The 21,957-nt window shown below is 57.8% G+C and overlaps 1 protein-coding gene across 5 annotated transcripts in view; it reads left to right on the top strand.

The window, feature by feature from the left end:
* Positions 1 to 21,957, top strand: part of TBC1D14 (TBC1 domain family member 14) — a 103,065-nt gene that overhangs the window by 33,468 nt on the left and 47,640 nt on the right. For all 5 annotated transcript variants that reach the window (XR_016229720.1, XM_070069552.2, XM_089326893.1 and 2 more), the window contains exon 3: positions 8,833 to 8,953. Coding sequence is in view for 4 of the 5 variants with exons in the window: in XM_070069552.2 (XP_069925653.2) it covers positions 8,833 to 8,953 (121 nt within the window). In the remaining variant the exon portion in view is untranslated. The remainder of the gene's footprint in view (positions 1 to 8,832; positions 8,954 to 21,957) is intronic.

Below are 21,957 nucleotides of genomic sequence, written 5' to 3'. Positions count from 1 at the left end.
TAGCCTAGCGAGCCGCGGCGCCAGCTGGTTTAATGCATTTTATCAGATGCTGTTTTCTTTGTTCATAGTTTGACATTGTTGCCTGCATTTTGTTTATGTGCTGATAGCCTTGTGCTTTTCTCCTGTTAAGCCAGTCCCAGCAATCCCCACTTGCTCATGATGGATTACACTGTGTGCGTATTGCTGACTTGATTTACCAGTTCTGTGTTTGGGACTTTTCTGCCTGCGTCACTAGAGCGTGAGCGGCAGTTCTCCTTTCAGTGCTGGTGTCAAGGTTGTGCTGGGGCTGGCTCTGTGGTGCAGCAGGCTAACCTGCTGTCTGCAGTGCCGGCATCTGATATGGGCACTGGTTCCAGTCCCAGCTGCTCCACTTCCCATCCAGCTCTCTGCTATGGCCTGGGAAAGCAGTAGAAGATGGCCCAAGTGCTTGGGCCCCTGCACCCATATGGGAGACCCGGAAGAAGTTCCTGGCTCCTGGCTTCAGATTGGCGCAGCTCCAGACGTTGCAACCATTTGGATCTTCCAGTGGATAGAAGATCTCTTTGTCTCTGTCTCTGTCTCACTGTAACTCTGTCTTTTGTTGAGGTTGATTTCTTCCAGAGGATGCGTTCTGAGAGGAGGAGCGTGGTGGGGGCAAGAGGCACAGAGTCACCACACAGAGCCCGGGAGTTGGGTGAAAGCAGGCCAGAGGCGAGCAGCCTGCAGACTCGTTTATTTCTGTTGGTACAGCAGCTTATATAGTCAAGACAGCCAATCCAGTCAAGGGGCGGTCTATAATCTAACCAATCACAGCCTGTTGCCAGGCAGGCAGGCTCCGTTGCCAGGTGGGATTCAAAGCCATTCCTGAGTAACTGACGCTCGCTTGCCAGTGGCCACCTTAGCATGGCCTTCTCATCCCACCACAGTCTTTCAAATAAATAAATAACTAGTTCTTTTCTTTTTTTTTTTTTAAATAAGATTGTGCTAGCCTCATAAAATGGACCAAGGAGTGTTTTTCTGTTTTTGTAGAGTTCTATAAATTTTTCTTTGATAATTTAACTACCCATGTGTTCAGACTTGTAGCACTTTACACCAAAAAGGTAAAAAAATTTTGTTTAAGTATGAGAACAGCCCAATGGTGCTCTTCTCTGTTGTTTTAAGATTTATTTTTTAAACTTTATTTGAACGACAGTTACAGAGAGAGACAGAGAGAGAGAGCGAGCGAGCGAGAGAGCGCTCTTCTGTCCACTGGTTCACTCCGCAGTAGCCTGAGCTGGGGCACCAGGAGCCTGGAACTCCAGCTGGGTCTCTCGTGTGGGTGGCGGGGGCCCCGGTCCCTGGGACATCTTCTGTTGTTCCCCGGCACATCAGTAGGGAGCTGGATCAAGTGAGCAGCCAGGACCAGAACAGGCGCTCACATGGTGTGCCAGCATGGCAGACGGTGGCCTGGCATACTGTGCCATGATAAAGGCCAATGCTACTGTATATGCATTTAAAAATAATTAAAAGCCTTCATAGGAGACTTAAAAATGTATCCCCCCCCCCCCAGCACCCACACTCATACCCTGCACTCAGGTGGTCTGAGACGGACATCAGGAGTCCTGGCTGCACAAGTCTTCTGTCAGTAGTTGTTCTGTTGACTGATCTGGGCCGTGGCCTGGGAGGGAGGAGCAAGCTTAATAAAAGGTTTGTTCTTTGAATGAATTTGTGGTTTTTTCCCTTCCATGTTTGGAAGCCCTCACCAGTGAGACAAGCTGGACCGGGAGCTGTCTTTGTGAGTCTTTAGACTGGAAGGTTGACGTTTGGTTGCCGACGTTGGGGGGTGATGTCTGACGTGACCCTGTGGTTGGGGGGAGTTGGAGAGAGCTGGGGACTCACCTGGAGGAGGGTCCCAGGAAAGAGGCTGGAGAGAGGCAGAAGAAGGGGCAGGCAGGCTTTGGCTGATCGGCCACCACCCTCGTCACCCTCGGCGCCGTTTCAGCCCCTGTGTGTGACCCTGCCGCAGAGCTGCTGCTGTGGGTTTCGCTCCTTGGGAACAGGGTAGCAGGAGTGACCCCGCCAGCTGTGTCGGGCTCGGCCCCACGCGCTGGTTCCTCAGTCCGGGAGCCGCTGGGGGTTAGAGGCCGCCCCCCGGCCGCCCCCTGCCCCCACCCACCCACCCCAGCGCCCGGCACAGGGGAAGTGCTCTGGACCTGACGGGACTCCTCTTCCTTTTTTCATTGCGAAAGTGGTAGTTCTTGTCTGTCACTTTGTCTAACAGTGCAGAGACTTGTTCAGTAAGGAAGTTCCCTTCTTTGCCCCTGACGGCCGCATCTCCTGCAGGTTCTCGGCGCGGCTTGCCAGCACACAGGCGGTTTTCTTGTTTCACGCCCGCCGGCGTCTGTGAGCTCCAAGGGGACGTGACCTCACTTGTGGGTTCAGAGTAGTCGCTTCTGTCGGACACGTTGGAGCTGTTTGGTTACCTTGTGTGAGCCGTGTTTGAAGCTGCGGCTGAGGGAGGGTCCCCGGCGGAGGTTAAGGCAGGGGCTCGATGGCTGCGTTTGTGACCCCCCAGATCTGGTCGCTGCTTTGCAAAGCGCAGCAGCGTCTGCACACAGCAGCCGCCCCAGAGTGCTGTGTGGTGGCACTGTGCTCACAAGGGGGTGCTGTCCTGCTCCCCGGTCGGCAGGGCCCGCAGCAGTGGGCCTTGGCCTGCAGTCGAGCTTCCTGCCGCTGAGCCTGGGAGGCAGCCGGTGGTGGCCCACGTGGGAGACCAGGTGGAGTTTCTGGCTCCTGACTTTGCCTGGACCAGCCCTGGGGAGTGAGCCAGTGGATGGACTCCCTCTCTCTCTCCCCCCACCCCACTTCCCTCTATTTCTGTCACTGCCTTTCAAGTAAGCCTTGGAAAAGAAGTGCCGGTGCCAGCGTAGCAGGTGTAACGCAGCTGTGTGCAACGCAGCATCCCAGGTGGGTGCCAGTTCCGGCCCAGCTCCCTGCCAGTGGCCTGGGGAAAGCCCTGGAAGATGGCCCAAGTGTTTGCCCCTGCCACCCACATGGGAGACCTGGATGAAGCTCCTGGCTTCGGCCTGGCCCCTCGCTGGCCGTTTCAGCCATCTGGGAAGTGAACCAGCAGATGGAAGGTCTCTCCCTCTCTCATTTTCACAGGTCAGTGACTCTCGAGGAAGAAAACAGTGCCGATGCATTTGTGGCCGGTCAGCTGTCCTTCCAGGGCACGTGGCAGACCCACACAGGCTTTGTGCTCACCGCTGCCTGCACCCCGCCGCCGCCTCTCCAGCTGGTCGCTGTGTCCCGTGTGCCTCCCAGGCCGGGGACGCGGTGTGCGGAGAGCCACCTCTGCGGCTGGCTTTTGCGAGCGCCGAGGCCACAGTGCTGTCTCCCCCGTGAGAGAGAGAGAGAGAGAGAGAGAGAGAGATGCTCCCTACCCTGTATCAGACCTCAGTGCCTTGGCATTTTACCTTCCGTCTTGTGACAGAAGCGGGTGGGCTCTTCTTCCCTTGCATTTTTTTTTTTTTTTTTTTGACAGGCAGAGTGGACAGTGAGGGAGAGAGAGAGAGAGAAAGGTCTTCCTTTTGCCGTTGGTTCACCCTCCAATGGCTGCCACGGCCGGCGCACCGTGCTGATCCAATGGCAGGAGCCAGGTGCTTCTCCTGATCTCCCACGGGGTGCAGGGCCCAAGCACCTGGGCCATCCTCCACTGCACTCCTGGGCCACAGCAGAGGGCTGGCCTGGAAGAGGGGCAACCGGGACAGAATCCGGTGCCCCGACCGGGACTAGAACCCGGTGTGCCGGCGCTGCAAGGCGGAGGATTAGCCTAGTGAGCTGCGGCGCCGGCCCCCTTGCATTTTCCAAGGAGGCCCCGGACCCCGGCTGAGTACGTGTGGTGCAGGTCCTTGGGCATTGCTGCCTTCCCCGCGCTCTGGAGAACCGGGACTTGGGGGTGGAGGCGGGTTGGAGGGTGTGGGCGTGGTGAGCAGGTGTCGGTGCTGGGGGTGGCTCCCTTCTCCTCAGAGCCCTGGCTGCAGTGACTTGTTTGGGGTGGGGCTTCCACCCACTGTCCCGATGTGGAATGAACCCGAGGCGCCTTTCTGACCCCTCAGAATCATGGCCGCAGGTCAGCTCTACGCGGAGGTCAGCCTGCAGCCTTGAGTTGGGATAAGTTACATTTTTAGTTTGCCTAAGTTGTATTTTGTAGGGTACTGGCAGAGGTGACGCCCTGAGGTTTCTGTCGCTCTCGTCACCTCCTGCAGGCCCTGTTGGCAGACGGCACCGCCGCTTGTGCCCGACTGCCCAGGTTATCAGATCCGGGAGCCGGCCGCCCAGACGCCACCCGCCGACGGCTCAGCTCAGGAAGCAGCATCACTCCCTCCTGGGCCGTCCCCTGCCCGAGTGCGTCTGTGCCTTCCCCCGGGAGAGGCCGTGCGGCCGTCCTGAGCCCAGGCTCTGGGTGCCCAGGTGCCGGGTGTTCTCTGCGAGCCTGAGGTCTCTGCCTGGTTTCAGTTGTGTAAGTCCTTTATCGATGGTGAAATCTTAGATGTTCAGTGGATTCTGATAGCTTGAAGTTCATTTCCTGTAAGCGTAAATAGAAAGTGCCTTGGGCCATGAAACCTTTTCTGAAATGGACTCTGTTAGAGCCTGGACAGGAGGCAAGGAGAGGACAGTGCAGCGTTTGTCCTTTGTTCTCAGAGTTTTTGTGACTTTGTTTTGATGTAATTTCAAACTTATGAAAAGTTGTCAAAAACGAAACTAGGAGTTCCCGTATATCTTTTATCCAGATTTACTATTTGCATTTTGCTGGTTTTTCTTTTTATTATTTTAAAATGTTTTAATTTTTATTGTTTTTTAACAATTCAATATAGTTTGTATACAATTCTTTTTTTTTTTAAGATTTATTTTATTTGAAAGAGTTACAGAGAGAGGTAGAGAGAGAGAGAGAGAGAGAGAGGTCTTCCATCTGCTGGTTCATTCCCCAGATGGCCACAACGGCCGGAGCTGCACTGATCCGAAGCCAGGAGCCAGGAGCTTCTTCCGGGTCTCCCACGCAGGTGCAGGGGCCCAAGGACTTGGCCATCTTCCACTGCTTTCCCAGGCCATAGCAGAGAGCTGGATCAGAAGAGGAGCAGCTGAGCCTAGAACCGGCACCCGTATGGGATGCCAGGGCTTTAGGCCAGGGCTTTTAACCCGCTGTGCCACAGTGCCGGCCCTAGTTTGTATATAATTGTTATAATGATATTCCCTCCCCTCCCCCCCCCTTTTTTTTTTAGTTTTTAAGATAGCATCTTTGGGCCGGCGCCGCGGCTCACTAGGCTAATCCTCCACCTAGCGGCGCCGGCACACCGGGTTCTAGTCCCGGTTGGGGCGCCGGATTCTGTCCCAGTTGCCCCTCTTCCAGGCCAGCTCTCTGCTGTGGCCAGGGAGTGCAGTGGAGGATGGCCCAGGTGCTTGGGCCCTGCACCCCATGGGAGACCAGGAAAAGCACCTGGCTCCTGCCATCGGATCAGCACGGTGCGCTGGCCGCAGCGTGCCGGCCGCGGCGGCCATTGGAGGGTGAACCAACGGCAAAGGAAGACCTTTCTCTCTGTCTCTCTCTCTCACTGTCCACTCTGCCTGTCAAAAAAATAAAAAATAAATAAATAAATAAATAAAAAGATAGCATCTTTCAAAAAGGTTTAGTGCTTCACCAGATAAGAGGTTTAACAAGAGCCAAAGGTCCCTAGTCCAGTGGGTACACACAATGGCTATGAACAGTAATTGAATGGAAAAATGGCCATTTCACCCTATATAGTAAAATAAATACTTTTTAAAAATAACCATAAATATTTACAGCTGTAAAGCATTTTTTTTAAAGATTTATTTTGAAAGGCAGATTTACAGAGTGAGAAAGAGGAAGAGAGAGAGAGAGAGAGAGAGTTCTTCCATCCACTGGCCCACTCCTCAAATGGCCACAGTAGGCAGGACCAGGCCAGGCTGAAGCCAGGAGCTGGAGTGTGGGTGCGGGGGCCCCCGGGCCTCCTCCGCTGGATTGCAATGGAGCAGCCAGGGCTCAGGCTGGCGCCCTGTGGGAAGCGGGCCCTGCCGGAGGGGGCCCAGCTCTGACCACAGCGCCCCTAGCATAACCTTCTTAACCATTGGCTTGACAGAGGTCTAGAATACCGTTAGAAAACTCTGGGATAATACTGACCTCACAGCGTGTCCTTGTTCCTGATTTATGGGGGAGACACGTAGTATCTGTCTCTCGGTTTCTGGCTCAGAGATCATCAGCGTGACGTCCTCTGGTCACGTCCACTGTGCTGCAGTCGTAGAATTTATTCCTTTTTATAGCTGAATAATGTTCCGTTGTGTGTATATACCACGTGTTCGTTCTTTTTTTAAATTTTATTTATTTATTTGAGAGGTACTTAGAGGGAGAAAGAGAGAAAGTCTTAGTCCTCCGGTTCACTCCCCAGGTGGCCACGGTGGCCAGAGCTGAGCTGATCCGAAGCCAGGAGTTTTTTCCGGGTCTCCCACGTGGGTGCCGGGGCCCAGGTACCTGTGCCGTCCTCCACTGCTTTCCCACACTGCAGCAGGGAGCTGGATGGGGAGAGGAGCAGCCGGGACATGAACCGAAGCCCACCTGGGGGGCCGGCACTGCAGGCAGAGGCTTAGCTCACTACGCCGCAGCGCCAGCCCCAGGACCACGTTTTCCTTGTCCATTCTTCCGATGGTGGACACCGAGGTTGGCTCACGTTGTGGCTGCGGTGGACAGTGCCGCTGTGAACACGGTGGTGCAGGTGTCTGTGATGCAGCGAGCTCATGTCTGTGTGTGTACCCCGAGTGGCGCTGCGGGACCGAAAGGCATCTTTCTAGTTTCTAAAGAACTCTCCATACTGTTTTCCACAGTGGCTGCACTAATTAGTACTCCCCCCAACAGCGTGCGAGCGTTCCCCTTTCTCCAATCCTCACCGTATTTTGCCCTATTTTTCCCTGCTCTCTGTGTTACGTACACGCATACAGTATGTGTGTGTTTTTCTGAGCCATTAGAAGAGTAGTTGGAGACACCATACCCAGCCACCCTTGGTTATGTCAGCAGATCTCTTAAGAACAAGGGCGTTGTCTGAAATAACCACAGCGTAGTTATCAGGACATTTGGGGTTGGAGTTTGGCCCAGCCATGGAGCTGCTTCTCGGGACAGCTGTGTCCATGTTGGAGCCCGGGACAGCTGTGTCCATGTTGGAGCTCTGGACAGCTGTGTCCATGTTGTAGCCCGGGACAGCTGTGTCCATGTTGGAGCCCGGGACAGCTGTGTCCATGTTGGAGCCTGGGACAGCTGAGTCCATGTTGGAGCCCGGGACAGCTGCGTCCATGTTGGAGCCCGGGACAGCTGCGTCCATGTTGGAGCCCGGGACAGCTGAGTCCATGTTGGAGCCCGGGACAGCTGCGTCCATGTTGGAGCCCGGGACAGCTGCGTCCATGTTGGAGCCCGGGACAGCTGTGTCCATGTTGGAGGACACCCTGGGAAGCAGCAGGCCACGGCTCCGTAGTGTGGGGGACCTGGATTGAGTTCCTGCCTCCTGGCCTCTGTCTGGCCCTGTCTGTCAGGAATGTTGGGTGGTGGACTAAATGAGTAATCTTTGTTTCTCTCTCTGTCTCCCTGCCTTTCAAATAAATTTCTACAAATCAGGAGATTTCATGTTGTTCCGGTGCTGTGCTGGAATATTCCGTAGTCTGACTCAGAATTCATCAGTGACCCAGAACCGTCCCAGCCCAGTTTGGGTCCTGGTCCAGGTAGAGTTCAGCGTCTTACGCTCTACTCCTCAGCTCTCCTCAGTCTCATCCAACCGGAAACACTTCCGCGGCCTCTCTGGCCACGTTGACATCTCAGGGCGTGGCTGTGTCTGGGCTTCCTCGTGGTTTATTCTTGTGCCGTGGACAGGTGCTGTCAAGTCTCGGTGCTTTGTCTTGACCGTGGTGTCCCTGGTTTCTCCAGTGTGTAAAGTGTGCCCGCTGTGCTGCCTTGGTGGTCAGCACGTGACTGGTGGGGAGCGCTTTCCAGCCGGGCCTTCCTGTGCCCCGTCCCCCTGGCCTCTGGTCTCCTGGGAGGCCCTGTGAGCTCTCCTGCTCTCCTGCTCCTCCTATCTACCTGGGCTCATGGGCTTCTGCTTCATTCAGCGGGGTTGAATCCCTTCTCCTCGTTTATGTTGAGTAGATGTTAACAGGTTCACAGCGGGGACCCTTCCAGACTGGCTGCCAGCCTTTCTGAGCTGCAGGCCCACCTTGCACCTGCTAGGGGCCTCTGGAAGCCATTCAGTGTGTGGTTTTGTACCAACATCGGGGTTTGTTTATGTTTTGGGGCACCTTTTGTTTACATATCCTTGGAGAGAGGGCCTTGTGACCCGGTCCTGTGTGACTTTGTTTTTATGGTATTTGAAGATTGTTGATAAGTAGGTAGTGCTGATGGACCCTGTAGGGCATTTACATCAAGCTGGAGGTTGTTCGTAAACCCTGACTATCATTTTAACTTAACAACCTGTGGAACCTGGGGTGGCGCCCCTTGTTAAGCCTGAGAAATGGGGGTGTAGAGAGGTGCAGGGTCGCACAGCAGGTGAATGGGTGAGGACTTCCAGCTCGGCTCAGTCTGACTTGAAAGCTCCCTTTTTCTGAAACGCTGGTTATGACCTCACGCATTTCCTTACTCCAGATTACGGAATCTGTACGTGGTGACGGCTGAATATCAGGAAGTTTATTGCAAGCTGAGTCCCTCTCCTGCTGCCCGGGCCTGCGTCCGTGTGAAGGTCGAGGCCGGAGCCCGTGCGGGCTGGGCACGTTGTCCGCTCGGGTGGAGCGACATTCCCTAACCTTCTCATTTTCTTCCTATAGGAATTTGCTTGCTAGAAAACACAGTTCAAGACTTGACACACACAGTGACTCGGGATGGAAGTTGTTCGGAAAAGTGCCACTGCGAGAGAATGCCCGGAGAGACTCGAAGAGAACGCAAAAGGTACCCACGGCGGGGGACCGGAAGCGTGCCGTGTGTGTGCACCGCGTGCCTGGGCTTTGCCGAGTGGCCGCTCCCGGAGCTGGGAGATAGGAAGCGCTGCGCGTCCCTTGCGTGCCTGTATCGCGAGCGTGGCGAGGGCGGCCGTGGTCGTGTCACAGCCCTCTGCACGCAGCGCACCGCTAGGCTCTAGGTGTTTGTGACGTGACTCCCTCGGCCCTCCACTGCTGGCTGCAGGTGTGTGGCCCCCACACTTGTGTTCCCTGCGTTTGCCATGCAAGCGTTCTGCCGTGGGTTCTTCGCGTGCAGACCCGGTGCTGGTGTGGGACAGCAGGGCTGGCCCGCTCGCAAAGTGCCTGTCTTGAGGAGGTCGGGGCTCCGGGTGAGGCCGGGCCTTGGGACCGTCACCTCCCTGGCAGAGTGACGGCAGCGGGAGCGAATGCGTCTCTTCACAAGGAGGAGGTCGTGCTCAGCCACAGCTCAGCGTGGCCAGGCCGCCCCGGCCCTCGGCACCTGCCCTCCCCGAGACCCGAGTGGCCCCTGACTTGGCGTCCTGGGGCTGTCACATTGCCCACAGCAGCCCTGCCTTCTCCTTCAGCTTCGTCTTCACGGACGGTTGGTCAGTAGACGCCTGAGGGCCTGCCCAGCACCAGAGCACCGGGCTTCGTGGCTGCTGCTGGGGCCACAGGAGGGGTGACGCCAGAGCAGGAGCTGTGCACGTCTTGGCGAGGTGCACTGGCACTGGGCCTTTAGCGTGCTTTCCTCAGTTTACCCAAGAGCCACTGGGCACGGGCGGGTGAGCTGTGCAGGGTCGTCTAGCTGGTGGGGGCAGAGCTGGAATGCAGCCCAGGCAGTTGGGCAGGTGGTGGGGATGGCAGGAGACTGAGGACGGTGTGTGACACCTGAGGCGGAGGCCAGAGAGCAGTGAGAGGACCCTGGCGGTAGGGCTAGGCGGTGCCTTGAAGCCGGCTCAGACCGGAGCCCTGTGGGCCCGTGCAGGCGTCACAGAGGTCAGGAGAGAAGGGGTTACCTGCGGGACCCCGGCTCCTGCACTCGTCCAGGTGAGAAGTGGGGTCTGCCCCAGGGGTGTGGCATGCGGGGGTGGCGGGGGCAGTCCCCCCCGGCGCTGACTGTGGGTGGGGACAAGACGTGAGCTCGGAGCCGGGGCCCCTGACGCGGGGGGGTTTCCACGCGGTGTGTTTCACCCTCCGCGGATCGCATTTGTTTGGAATCTTGTCTGCCGCTCCCTGGGGTCCTCGTCCAGACCTTGGCGACCGAGCGCAGTCAGCGTGGGAACCTGTGCTTGAGAGGTGACGTCTTGGACTTGGGCCGCCTGCTGTGCGGGCTTGCACACGTGCCGAAGGGATGACGGGGGCCGCGTCAGCCGCCATGCTCGGGAAGGAGGGCAGCCACGTCGCTGGCAAGGTTTCAGAGAGCCCGTGCTTCAGGGTAGGCACCTCCAAGAAGAACCTGGCTCCTGGCTCCGGCATCAACGTGTACCTGTGGCAGGAGCCGCACCGTGCTGCCCAGAGCGGGTTGCTGGCGCACTGTCTCTGGCCTCGCCGGTCTCGTCCCCCGCCCCAACGCCCTGGCTGCCAGAGCCCGGGAGGAAGCCTCTGGGCAGCAGGCTGGCCCGGGCCCGCGCGGCTCGAGGGTCGGGCTGGTGGCGGCAGAGCTCAGGGCAGATGGAGCCTGCAGAACTCGGAGCCCTTTCCTTCCCCTTCCTCGGGGAATTTTTTTTTTTTTTTAACATTGATGTGAGGGACAGGGACAAGTGGAGACGAGAGCTCCCACCCTCTGCCTCGCTCCCCAGCGGCCAGCCTGGGTCGTGGGCGGCAGGAGCCCCGTTACCTGAGTCCTCACTGCCGCTGCCCGGTCCGTGTTGCTGGAAACCTGGAGTCAGCGGCCAGGGCTGAAGCCCGGACGCTCCGCTGTGGGGCTTGGGCGTCGGAACCGCCGGGCTAGGGGCTCGCTCTCTGCATCGTTTTATATAATCATTACTTGGAAGAAGCAGCGTCGCTTGGTGATCGGAGAACACGGACGTGGGAGTTAGACTGCCCGGGATTGCTTCCCTGCTCTGCCCCGGTGTGGTGCGGCTGAGTTAGGGCAGTGGGGGTGAGGAGGGCTGGGAATGTGTTTGCTGTTGTGCTGCTGCCTTCCTGCAGGGGGCAGCCTTGAGCACCAGCAAGGGGGACCCCGGAGGACTTGTCACTTGTTCAGCGGGCCAGGAGCACAGCCCTGCCTCCAGGGGCCACGCTGGAGCCCGCACCTGCAGGCTTGGACCTGGTTGTCAGCTGTCCCCCTCTTGTGTGCAGGATCTCGCGCCTCTGACGGCGCCTCGCTCTCCTCCTCTGCTAAGTGGGCGTCTCTGATACCCGCTCCCCGCGTGGCTGTGAATGTGTGTGCTGTACCGTGGCCCAGAGTTAGCGGTCAGTGAGCCTTCGTTATGAGGGGCCTGTGTGGCATGGGTGCCGTGTGGGTTTTCCAGGGCATGCTGGCCGCACCTGACTGCGTTCTACCTGGGCCATTTCCTTTCCTCCTCTCCTCTCCTCTCCTCTCCTCTCCTCTCCTCTCCTCTCCTCTCCTCTCCTCTCCTCTCCCCTCCCCTCCCCTCCCCTCCCCTCCCCTCCCCTCCCCTCCCCTCCCCTCCCCTCCCCTCCCCTCCCCTCCCTTCCCTTTCCTTCTTATTGAAAAGATTTGTTTTTATTTCTTCTGAAAGGCAGAGTTACAGAGGGAGAGGGAGAGACAGAGACATCTTCCCTCTGCTGATTCACTTCCCAAATGGCTGCAACGGCCAGGGCTAGGCCAGACCAAAGCCAGGAGCCAAGTCTGGGTCCTTCACCTGGCTGGCAGGGGGCCAAGGACTCAGGCTGTTTTCCACTGCTTCCCAGGCCCATCACAGGGAGCTGGATGGGAAGTGGAGCAGCCGGGACTTGAACCAGAGCCCGTAAGGGCTGCCTGTGCTGCAGGCAGTGACTTGACCCGCTACCACACAGCACTGGCCCCAAACTGGGTCACTTTTCTTGGCGTGGCTTTGTAGACTTCCATTTCAGGAGAAATCTTGAAAATATTTTTCCAGATTTTTATTTATTTAATTTATTTGAAAGGCAGAGACAGACAAACACAAAGGTCTCATCTACTGATTTAAAAGATCTCGTATCTGCTGGTTCACTCTCCAAAAGACTGCAACACCAGGGCTGGGTCAGGCTGGAGCTGGGAGCTGGGAGCCCCATCCTGGGTCTCCGTGTGGGTGGCAGGGACCCAAGTACTTGAGCCATCACCTGCTGCCTCCCAAGGTGCACAGTAGCAGGAAGCCAGGACTTGAGCCCAGGCACTCTGACACGGAGCATGGAATTCCGAAGCCAGGTCTTCTCTATTTGAAGATTTATTTATTTACTTGAAAGGCAGAGTTTGAGAAAGAGAGGGAGAGACAGCAATCTTCCCTCTGCTGGTTCACTGCTCGAATAGTCGCAATGGCTGGAAGTGGGCCACGCCGAAGCCAGGAGCCGGGAACTCCATCTGGGTCTCCCGCACGGGTGGCAGGGGCCCAAATGCTCGGATCATCTTGCGCTGCGCCCCAGGCGCTCGGTCAGATCAGCAGGGAGCAGCCGGGCCTCCAGCTCCGGCATCTCAGGTGGCGGCTGAACCTGCTGTGCCGAATGCTGCCTGTTACTTTCAGTTCCCTTTTCATATGTTACGGTTTTGAAAATTAAGTCATATTTTCTTTCTGCTTACATTAAATTTCTTTATAGGGGAAGCAAGATGACCAGGCATAGGAGAGTTGCCGCAAAGCTGTGGCTCAACGTGCGGCCCCACACCACGCACCTGGTCATTGGGTGCAGTGTGTGAGAGACCCTGGCCTCACCCCAGATAGAGACGCACCCTGGGTCTGGAGCCCAACGCTGTGTGGTAACAAACGCTGCAGGTCGTTCTGGGCAGGGGGGCGTTTCGGACCCCGGGATGGACGCAGTCGTGGGCACCCCAGCGGTGAGGGGCCCCGAGCTCCCCACTCTGCGAAGTTCTGTGGCTGCCCCTGGGCTGGAGAAGATGAGAGGCGGGGGAGGCCGCATGTGCAGGGAGCAGGGGCCTGGCCACGCTGGCGCGGCGGTGATGCCGCGTCACAGGTGCTGTCCCTGCTGTGAACCAGGGGACCCTGCTCGGAGTCCGTGGTCCTTTCGTCTGTCGCGCAGGTGCGGAACCGCTGCATAGTCCCTCCTGGGCTGCAGTGAAGGGAGATCCTGCTGGTGCCTTCGTCCCGGCTCAGACAAGTCTGCAAATGATTGATTGCCCTTGGGATAAATGGTGTGGGGGAGGAGCCTGCAGTGCAGGGCCCACAGAAGTTTCTAGACCACCCGGCACATTCCTCTGAAAGTAAGGTTTCTTTGCCGGGTGACCCTGGCAGCTGTGCACCGTGTCTTCCTGCCCTGTCGGCAGCATCGCCACCGCTGACCCCTGCGGGCTCCCTCCCCCACTTCCGGGTCACCCGCTGCTGCGCCTCTTTGGTTTCCTTTGCTGGGTCCCTTGTCTTCCCAACCCTCGAACGTCAGGGTCCCTCCCGGGCACTTGCGTGTCCAGCTCGTCTCGGACACCTCGGCTGGACTTGAGCCGCTGGCGGTCAGGGCTGCACCCAGAGCCCCGTGCTTGCTTCCCGCCCAGCAGCCGCAGATGCTTCCTAGGTAGGCAGCTGCCTTGTGAGCCTTTCAAGACCATTTAAAAAGCAACAGAGAGGGTAGGCACGCCATCCCACGTCGTGCCAGTTCGAGTCCCAGCTGCTCCACTTCCAGTCCAGCTCCCTGCTGATGGCCTGGGAAGGCAGCAGAGGTGGCCCAAGTGCTTGGGCCCTGCCACCCACGTGGGAGGCCCAAGTGGAGCTCCAGGCTCCTGGCTCTGGCCTGGCCCAGCCCTGGCTGTTGTAAGCATTTGGATTGTGGACCAATCAATGGACGACCTCTCTCTCCTTCCTCTCCGTCATTTTGCCCTTTCGAATGAATTATTTATTTATTTGAAAGGCAGTTAGAGAGGGGAGAGACAGAGAGAGAGAGGGAGAGATCTTCTGTCCTCTGGTTTACTCCCCAAGTGGCTGCACTGGCTAGAGTTGAGCCAGACTGAAGCTAGTAGCCTGGAACTCCATCCAGGTCAAGACCTAGTTCAAGACCCGGCTCCTCACTCCCGATCCAGCTCCCTGCTGTGGCCTGGGAAAGCAGCAGAAGATGGCCCGAGTCCTTGGGCCCCTGCACCTGCGTGGGAGACCTGGAAGAAGCTCCTGGCTCCTGGCTTCAGATCAGCTCAGCTCCGGCCGTTGCAGCCATCTGGGGAGTGAACCAGCGGATGGAAGACACCTCTCTCTCTGTCTCCACCTCTCTCTGTAACTGTCTTTCAAATAAATAAAAATAAATCTTTAAAAAAAAAAAAGAAGAAAGAGTGAAGCTCTGTAAGCCAGGCAGGCGTCAGAGCTCAGGCTGACACTGTCTGGGGTGGGCTGGAGCGTCGTCTGCCGCGTTTGGGCGGAGCGCCGTGTGCGCGAGTTCCCGAGGAGCCGACGGCGTCAGGGAAGCTGCTGGTTGTGGCGTCGGAGGCTGCAGGGAAGGACAGGGCTGCGAGAAGACGAGGCCGCGGCCACAGGTGAGCACGCCGCCTGCGGAGCTGGGAGCACCCCGACGGGCCTACAGGCGGATCCTAAAACCAGCGAGAAACTGCCTCCACTGTCATCCCCCTGTGCCGTCTCGACGAGCCTGTGGGTTCCACGCCAGGTGGGATGGAGCGCGCACGTCCCAGGCGCCTCTCCCGCCGGTGCAGCTGTGCAGCCCGAGCTCCAGGCGCCTCTCCCGCCGGTGCAGCTGTGCAGCCCGAGCCGAGTGCTTGGCAGCCGCTGGGTGAAAATTCTGGAAAGTTGCGGGGGAAGTTGAGACTTCAGGGTCCCCTGAGCCTACAGCCAGAGCTCAGGCAGTGGATGCGCCGGGGACAGGGACCCCGGGAGATGCTCTGAGCGAGCCTCCGACACCCAGAGTGCAGCAGCTGCCTCCTGTCTGTGTCCCTGTTCTGCAGCCCTCGGCACAGCCTCGCCGTGGCCGGAGCCTGGAACCCGCAGCAGGCGGAACCGAGTGGCAGAGCTTTGTCCCCAGGAAGGCGGGGTGAACTGATGCCTTTTTAATGTCATTAGTAACAATTTGTGTGAAAGGCAGAGACAGTGGGGGAGAGGGAGGGAGAGGGAGAGGCACCTGTGGCACACACAGCTGTGGGGCTGTAGCTAGAGAGCCAGGAAGAGGGAGACCCAGGGAACCGGAAGGTGCTGGGCGTCGCCGGGAGGGGGTGCTCAGGAAAGTGACCCTTTCAGGTTCTTAAGAACCGGCTTCCCACTGGGCGGTGCACCCACTGTGGGTACCCGAATCTGACCCGCAAGATCCCAGACCGGCCACTGGCTGGTGCACTTGCGGGCTAAGTTCAGAAGCTGTGCTACAAGGGCTTTAGAACACAGCTCACAGGAAGCTGGTTGGAGCCGTGTCCGCCATCCAGCTGGATAAACTGCTTTGTAAAACAGAAATGGCGGGACCGGTGTTGGGGCGTAACGGGCTAAGGTGTTGCCTGCAGTGCCGGCATCCTGCCGGTTCAAGTCCCGGCTGCTCCACTTCCAGTCCCGCTGCCTGCTGATGTGCCTGGGAAAGCAGCGGAAGGTGGCCCAAGTGCTTGGGGCCCTGCATCCAAGTAGGAGCCCTGGGTGAAGCTCTTGGTTCTGGCTTCTGCCTGGCCCAGCCCTGCTGGTTGCAACCACTTGGGGAGTGGACCACCGGATGGAAGACCTCTCTCTCTCTCTCTGTCCTCCTCCCATTCTGCCTTTCAAATAACCAAAACAAACGATCAGAAATGTCAGCAAATCAGAATCAACCTCCCAAGAGATTCGCTCAAACCCGGAGACCCACGACACAGTACTCCAAGTGTCTGCACGGCTCAGACCCGCCTGGCTTGGGAAGGGCGAGAGCTGCCTGTACAGTCAGTCCACTCCGCAGCCAAGGTAGCAGGTGCTGGATTTTAGAGCAGTTGGCATAAAAATGCTCCGGCAGATAAGGGCGAGCACTCGCGATGGGGCGATGCGGGGAGTGTCAGCAACGAGAGAGCCAGCGCAGGGGCCGGCGCCGTGCCCTGCTGCGTTAAGCACCACTCACATGCTGGCGTCCCGGAGCGGAGGGCTCCGCTTCCCGTCCAGCTCCCCTCTAATGCACCTGGGAACGCAGCAGATGATGGCCCAGGTGCTTGGGCCCCTGCGCCCGCGTGCGAGATGTGACGAAGCTCTAGGTTCCCAGCCCTGGCCGTTGCAGCTACCTGGGGAAGGAACCAGAGGATGGAAGACTCTCCCTCTCCCCTCTCCCCTCTCCCCTCTCCCCTCTCCCCTCTCCCCTCTCCCCTCTCCCCTCTCCCCTCTCCCCTCTCCCCTCTCCCCTCTCCCTCTCCCCTCTGCCCTCTGCCCTCTCCCCTCTCCCCTCTCCCTCTCCCCTCTCCCTCTCCCCTCTCCCTCTCCCGTCTCCCGTCTCCCGTCTCCCGTCTCCCCTCTCCCGTCTCCCCTCTCCCCTCTCCCTCTCCCGTCTCCCCTCTCCCCTCTCCCCTCTCCCCTCTGCCCTCTCCCCTCTGCCCTCTGCCCTCTCCCCTCTCCCCTCTCCCCTCCCCCCCACTTTCTGCCAGCCTTTTCAAATAAATAAAACTTTAAAAAATAGCTAATACAGGAAAAACTACATGGGCATCTTTTAACTGGAAACTATAATAACAGATTTAAAAGTAGCACAACAGATTCCATAGCAAGACGAAGCTACTAGAGGAAATAATAAGGGGCTTTTGTGACAGATCAGTGGAAATCATTGGTAGAAATCCTCAACAGAGATTAGGAAAGAGGAAAACAGGAACCAGAGAGCAGAGCCTCAGGACCGTGTGGGACGGCACTGAAAGCGCCCGCGTGTAACGCCAGGCTGGTGTCTGCACCGCGGACCGCGGTTGACGCGAGCTGGGTGCCTGCACCCCGGCTCAGAATGCTGGGGTCGAGTTCAGGCTCCGCTCCAGATTCCTGCTTCCTGCTGAGCGTGCCGGCAGGCGGCGGCGGCGGCGGCTCCGGGGGCTGATTCCCCAGTCCCCAGCTTCTGTCCCGGGCAGGGTCATTGCAGCACCGGGGCCGTGTGCAGCAGATGGGAGCTCTGTCTTTCAAATATAATAAACTGATGCAGAAAAACGGAACAGATAACGGCTGGAGATGTGCCCGCTCTGACAAAAGACAGAGCTGCACACTCGGGAAACCCAGTGACCCCTCAACAGGTAGACCCCAACAGGGCTGTATGTAGGCACCCCATAGCCAGGTTGTTGAAGACAAAAGAAAAATCTCACAAGCAGCCAGAGAAAAACAACGTATTACTTATTGGGGGAGAGCAATTTGATGCCTGTGAAGTTTTTTTTTTTTTTTTTGAGATTTATTTATTTATGTGAAAGGCAGAGTTACAGAGAGGGAAAGAGAGAGAGAGAGAGAGAGAGGTCTTCTATCCGCTGGTTCACTCCCCAAATGGCTGCAAGCGTCCAGAGCTGGGCCAGCTGAAAACCAGGAGCCAGGAGCTTCTTCTGGGTCTCCCACGTGGGTGCAGGGGCCCAAGGACTTGGCCATCCTCCACTGCTTTCCCAGGCCATATTAGAGAGCTGGGCTGGAAGTGGGGCAGCTGGGACTTGAACCAGCACCCATATGGGATGCCAGCACCACAGGCAAAGCCTTGCCCACTGTGCCACAGCACCGGCCCCGCCTGTGAAGTTCTTATCAGAGGCTGTGGGTTCCAGAAGGAAGTGACAACATGTTTATAGGCCTAAAAAAAAACCAAGCTGTCCACCCAGAGTTCTGTGTCCAGCAAAAACACCCTTCAGGAGTGCGAGTGGCAAACAGAAGCTCTCAGACGAGGGAAACGCAGACAGGCTGTTGCCGGCAGGCCTGCTTGAAGGAAGTCGTTCAGACAGGAGGGGGATGTACAGGGGGACCCGGCGCATCTGGAGGGCGGGGGCAGAATGGTGAAGATGCGAATATGTCAGTGTTATTTATTTTAATTAAACAGTATTAACATAATCAGTGTTGAGATATAGTGGATATGTTAATATTGTAATAAATATATATAAGGGGTTATTAATGAGTTCTTTAAGAATGTTTGGTTGAAAGCAGAAATTACGGGGTTTTTAGTGTGTGACAGATGTATGCAAGAATAGGTACGAAGGGGAAGGAGCTTCTGTCTTCCACTTGAAGTGATGAAATACAGACTATTAGATTGTAAAAACTGATCCGTATAATCGCTAAACCAATCACTGAATAAATTTTTGAAAGAAGGCTTGCTTTAGAGCAAAGGAAATGGGCAGAGATGGCGTGCGCCATTACCTAGTGAAGACCCAGCGGGCGGCAGGTGTGGGACGTGTGCACGAGCCATGTGCTGGAGGGGCAGCACGTCTCTGTCATCAGTAACTGATAGACGCGTGCACACGGCCACACGTCTCTGTCGTCAGTGATGACGGACGCGTGCACACGGCCGCACGTCTCTGTCGTCAGTGATGACGGACCCGTGCACACGGCCTCACGTCTCTGTCGTCAGTGATGACGGACCCGTGCACACGGCCGCACGTCTCTGTCGTCAGTGATGACGGACCCGTGCACACGGCCGCACGTCTCTGTCGTCAGTGATGACGGACCCGTGCACAGGCAGTCGCACGTCTCTATTGTCAGTGATGACGGACCCGTGCACACGGCCGCACGTCTCTGTCGTCAGTGATGACGGACCCGTGCACACGGCCGCACGTCTCTGTCGTCAGTGATGACGGACCCGTGCACAGGCAGCCGCACGTCTCTGTCGTCAGTGATGATGGACCCGTGCACACGGCCGCACGTCTCTGTCGTCAGTGATGATGGACCCGTGCACACGGCCGCACGTCTCTGTCGTCAGTGATGACAGACCCGTGCACAGGCAGCCGCTAGCAGGGAGCTGCATCGGAAGTGGAGCAGCCGGGCTCTAACTGGTGCCCATTTAGGGTGCCGGCACCCCAGGCTGCGGCTTTACCTGCTACACCGTGACGCCGGCCCCGTGACTGCTCTTTCTTCTGCTGGTTCACTCCATGGGCACCATCGCCAGGGCTGGGCCAGCTGGAAGTCAGGAAACTGGGACCCCGACGTGGCGGCAGGGCCCCGGGCGCGTTAGCCGCCAGCTGCCGCAGGCCAGGATGCAATAGCAGGAGGCTGGATCTGAAGAGGTGGAGAGGAGGCAGGGCTCCGTCCCCACCCTCCCATGGTGGGGTGTGCATGTCAGCTGCACCGGGGCGCTTGCCCCCGTAGTGCCAAGGAAGCCACGTGACCAACACGTGAAAGAGCACATCCGTTTCTTACGAATGCTCGGAGCAAAGCAGCCGAGGAGGACTCGCTCAGTCTGATAGAGGACGGCTGCAGAAGAGGCCTCAGCTGGCCTCCTCCCTAGTGGGGGACACTGAAAGCCGCGCGGGGATGTCCCGCTCACCGTTCCTGGCCAGCGCGTCCTGGAAGCCAGGCTGGCGCGTTGCTGTGGGGATGCCACATGATGCAGTCGCGAGGTCTCCTTCAGATGGAAACGTGGCGCGTTGACCTAGCAGCCCCACTCGGGCATTTACACAGAGCAATGAGAGCTCACGTAGGAGAGTGTTCATCACAGCTCTCTTCATGATTGCCAAGACGTGGAAGTGGGCTGGCGCTGTGGGTAGCAGGCTAAGCCTTCCCTTGCAGTGCCCACACCCCTTGTGGGTACCGGTTCACGTCCTGGCTGCTCCCCTTCCGATCCAGCTCCCTGCTCATGTTTCTGGGAAAGCTGTGGAAGACGGCCCAAGTGCTTGGGCCCCTGCACCCACGTGGGAGACCCGGAAGAAGCTCCAGGCTCCTGGCTTTGGATCGACCCAGCTCCAGTTGTTGCAGCCATCTGGGGAGTGAACCAGTGGATGGAAGGCCTCTCGGCCGGCGCCGCGGCTCACTAGGCTAATCCTCCGCCTGTGGCGTCGGCACACCGGGTTCTAGTCCTGGTCGGGGTGCCAGATTCTGTCCTGGTTGCTCCTCTTCCAGTCCAGCTCTCTGCTGTGGCCCGGGAAGGCAGTGGAGGATGGTCCAAGTCCTTGGACCCTGCACTCGCGTGGGAGACCAGGAGAAGCACCTGGCTCCTGGCTTCAGGTCAGCGCAGTGCGCTGGCTGCAGTGGCCATTGGGGGGGGTGGTGAACCAACGGCAAAGGAAGACCTTTCTCTCTGTTTCTCTCACTGTCCACTCTGCTTGTCAAAAAACAAAACAAAACAAAACAAAAACCAAAAAACCCTCTCTGCCTCTCTTTCTCTGTCTGTAACTTTACCTCTCAAATAAATCAATTTTTAAAATATTAAAAAAGGCAGAAAACCCAGCTGTCATTTTTAAAAAAATAGAAGCATCCCAAATGCCCTTCAATGAGTGAATAAAAGGGGGTGCATGCTGCCCGTGGTCAGTGAGAAACTCACCAGCGTGGGTGAGTCGCGGGGTGTTAGGCGCTTGGTAGGAAGTCCTCAGAAGAGGTTAGATCCTGCGACTCCATCGGTACAGGCTGGGCGTCCGCGCCCTGCAACGCCTGGGCCCAGAGCTTCTCGGAATCTGTGTGTCCCTACCAGGGTGTCCGGGGCGTGGGAGCCCCTTCCGCACGTGGCCTGGAGGTGACTTCACACAGTGTCCCTAGTCCATCTGCATTCTGGCTGAGCCCTTCAGGGGGTTACTCCACACAGTGAGAGAAGAGCAGGTGGATTCCACGTCCGACCTCCACACGCCGCCTTTCTGGAAGGGAGGGAACAGGCGTGGTGGGCTGGGGTGGGCGCAGGAAGTGGCCTGCGACTGCCCCCATGCTAAGCCTGGGTTCTGGGCGCGTGTGAGCTGCCCCGTAGTGGTGCTGCTTTCTGGGAAGGCTGGCAGGGGGGCCCTGGGGCTTTTGGATGCTTCCCCCAACCCTTGAAATTTAAAACTTTGATAGGGAAGCAGAAACCCCGGTCATGCTGATCCAGTTCCCAGTGGAAGCCTGAGGGCTTTTGTCGGGGCGCATGAGCAGGGGAGCTGACCCCTGGGCTTTTCCAGGCCGGTTGGTGCAACCTCCTCTGCGGCTGGGGGCGCGCAGTGCGTCCTGCAGGGCTTCACAGTTGGAGGGAGTGAGTCTGGCTGGAAGTCGTCTTCACGCTGCTTGCCTGAGTCGACCTGGGACCATTACTGGCCTCTGGGAGATTTGACAGGAAACTGCAGGGTGGGCGTCTGGCATGGTGGCAGAGATGCCGCTAGGGGTGCCCGAGCTTGAGCCCCCGCTTCACTTCAGTCCAGCTTCCTGCTGATGCACACCCAGGAGGCAGCTGACAACCCAAGGGCTCACCTGAGCACCTGCCGCCCGTGCCGGAGACCCGGGTAGAGTTCTGAGCTCCTGGCCGTGGCCTGACCCAGCCCTGGCGATGGCAGGCATCGGGGCAGTAGACCAGGAGATGGAGGACCTCTCTCCTGCTCTGTCTCTCTGCCTTTCAAATAAAATGAAAATAAATAAAAATTCAAACAAATAAAACTTTCTGAAAAAAATAAGTCCCGTCCAGCAATGATGACCTAACCGTCCCTTAAAAACAGACGCAGCTTCTGCACAGGGCGCCCCCTGGGCGAGTCGTCTCTCTGGTTTTGTGTCCTGTCCCTGTGCCCAGTGTTAACGTGGCCTGCCGGAAGGGGGCGCCAGGGTAGCCGACGGTAAGACGCTCTGGATTCCAGTGCCGCTCGCCAGCGGCTGTACCTGGAGAGAGAGGGGAGGGGAAGACGATGCCGATGGCGCCGGTGTTGGCCTCCTGTTGGTGCCATAACCAGCTGTCCCAGACTCATTGAAACGACAGGTGCTAAGTCGCACTTTTAGGGCTCAGAAGTTGGGCAGGAGCCCGCGCACTTGGTCTCTGTAGCGGCTCTGGAGGGTCTGGTTGAGGCTCTGGCGTCCCCGGTTTGTGGCTGCGTCTCCGCCA

The sequence above is a fragment of the Oryctolagus cuniculus genome, chromosome 2 (assembly GCF_051225735.1).
Source record: "Oryctolagus cuniculus isolate XC-2025 breed Fujian yellow rabbit chromosome 2, ASM5122573v1, whole genome shotgun sequence".
NCBI classification, from domain to species: Eukaryota; Metazoa; Chordata; class Mammalia; order Lagomorpha; family Leporidae; genus Oryctolagus; species Oryctolagus cuniculus.
The sequence above is the reverse complement of the archived record's forward strand: the minus strand, read 5'-3'. Positions and strand labels throughout refer to the sequence as shown.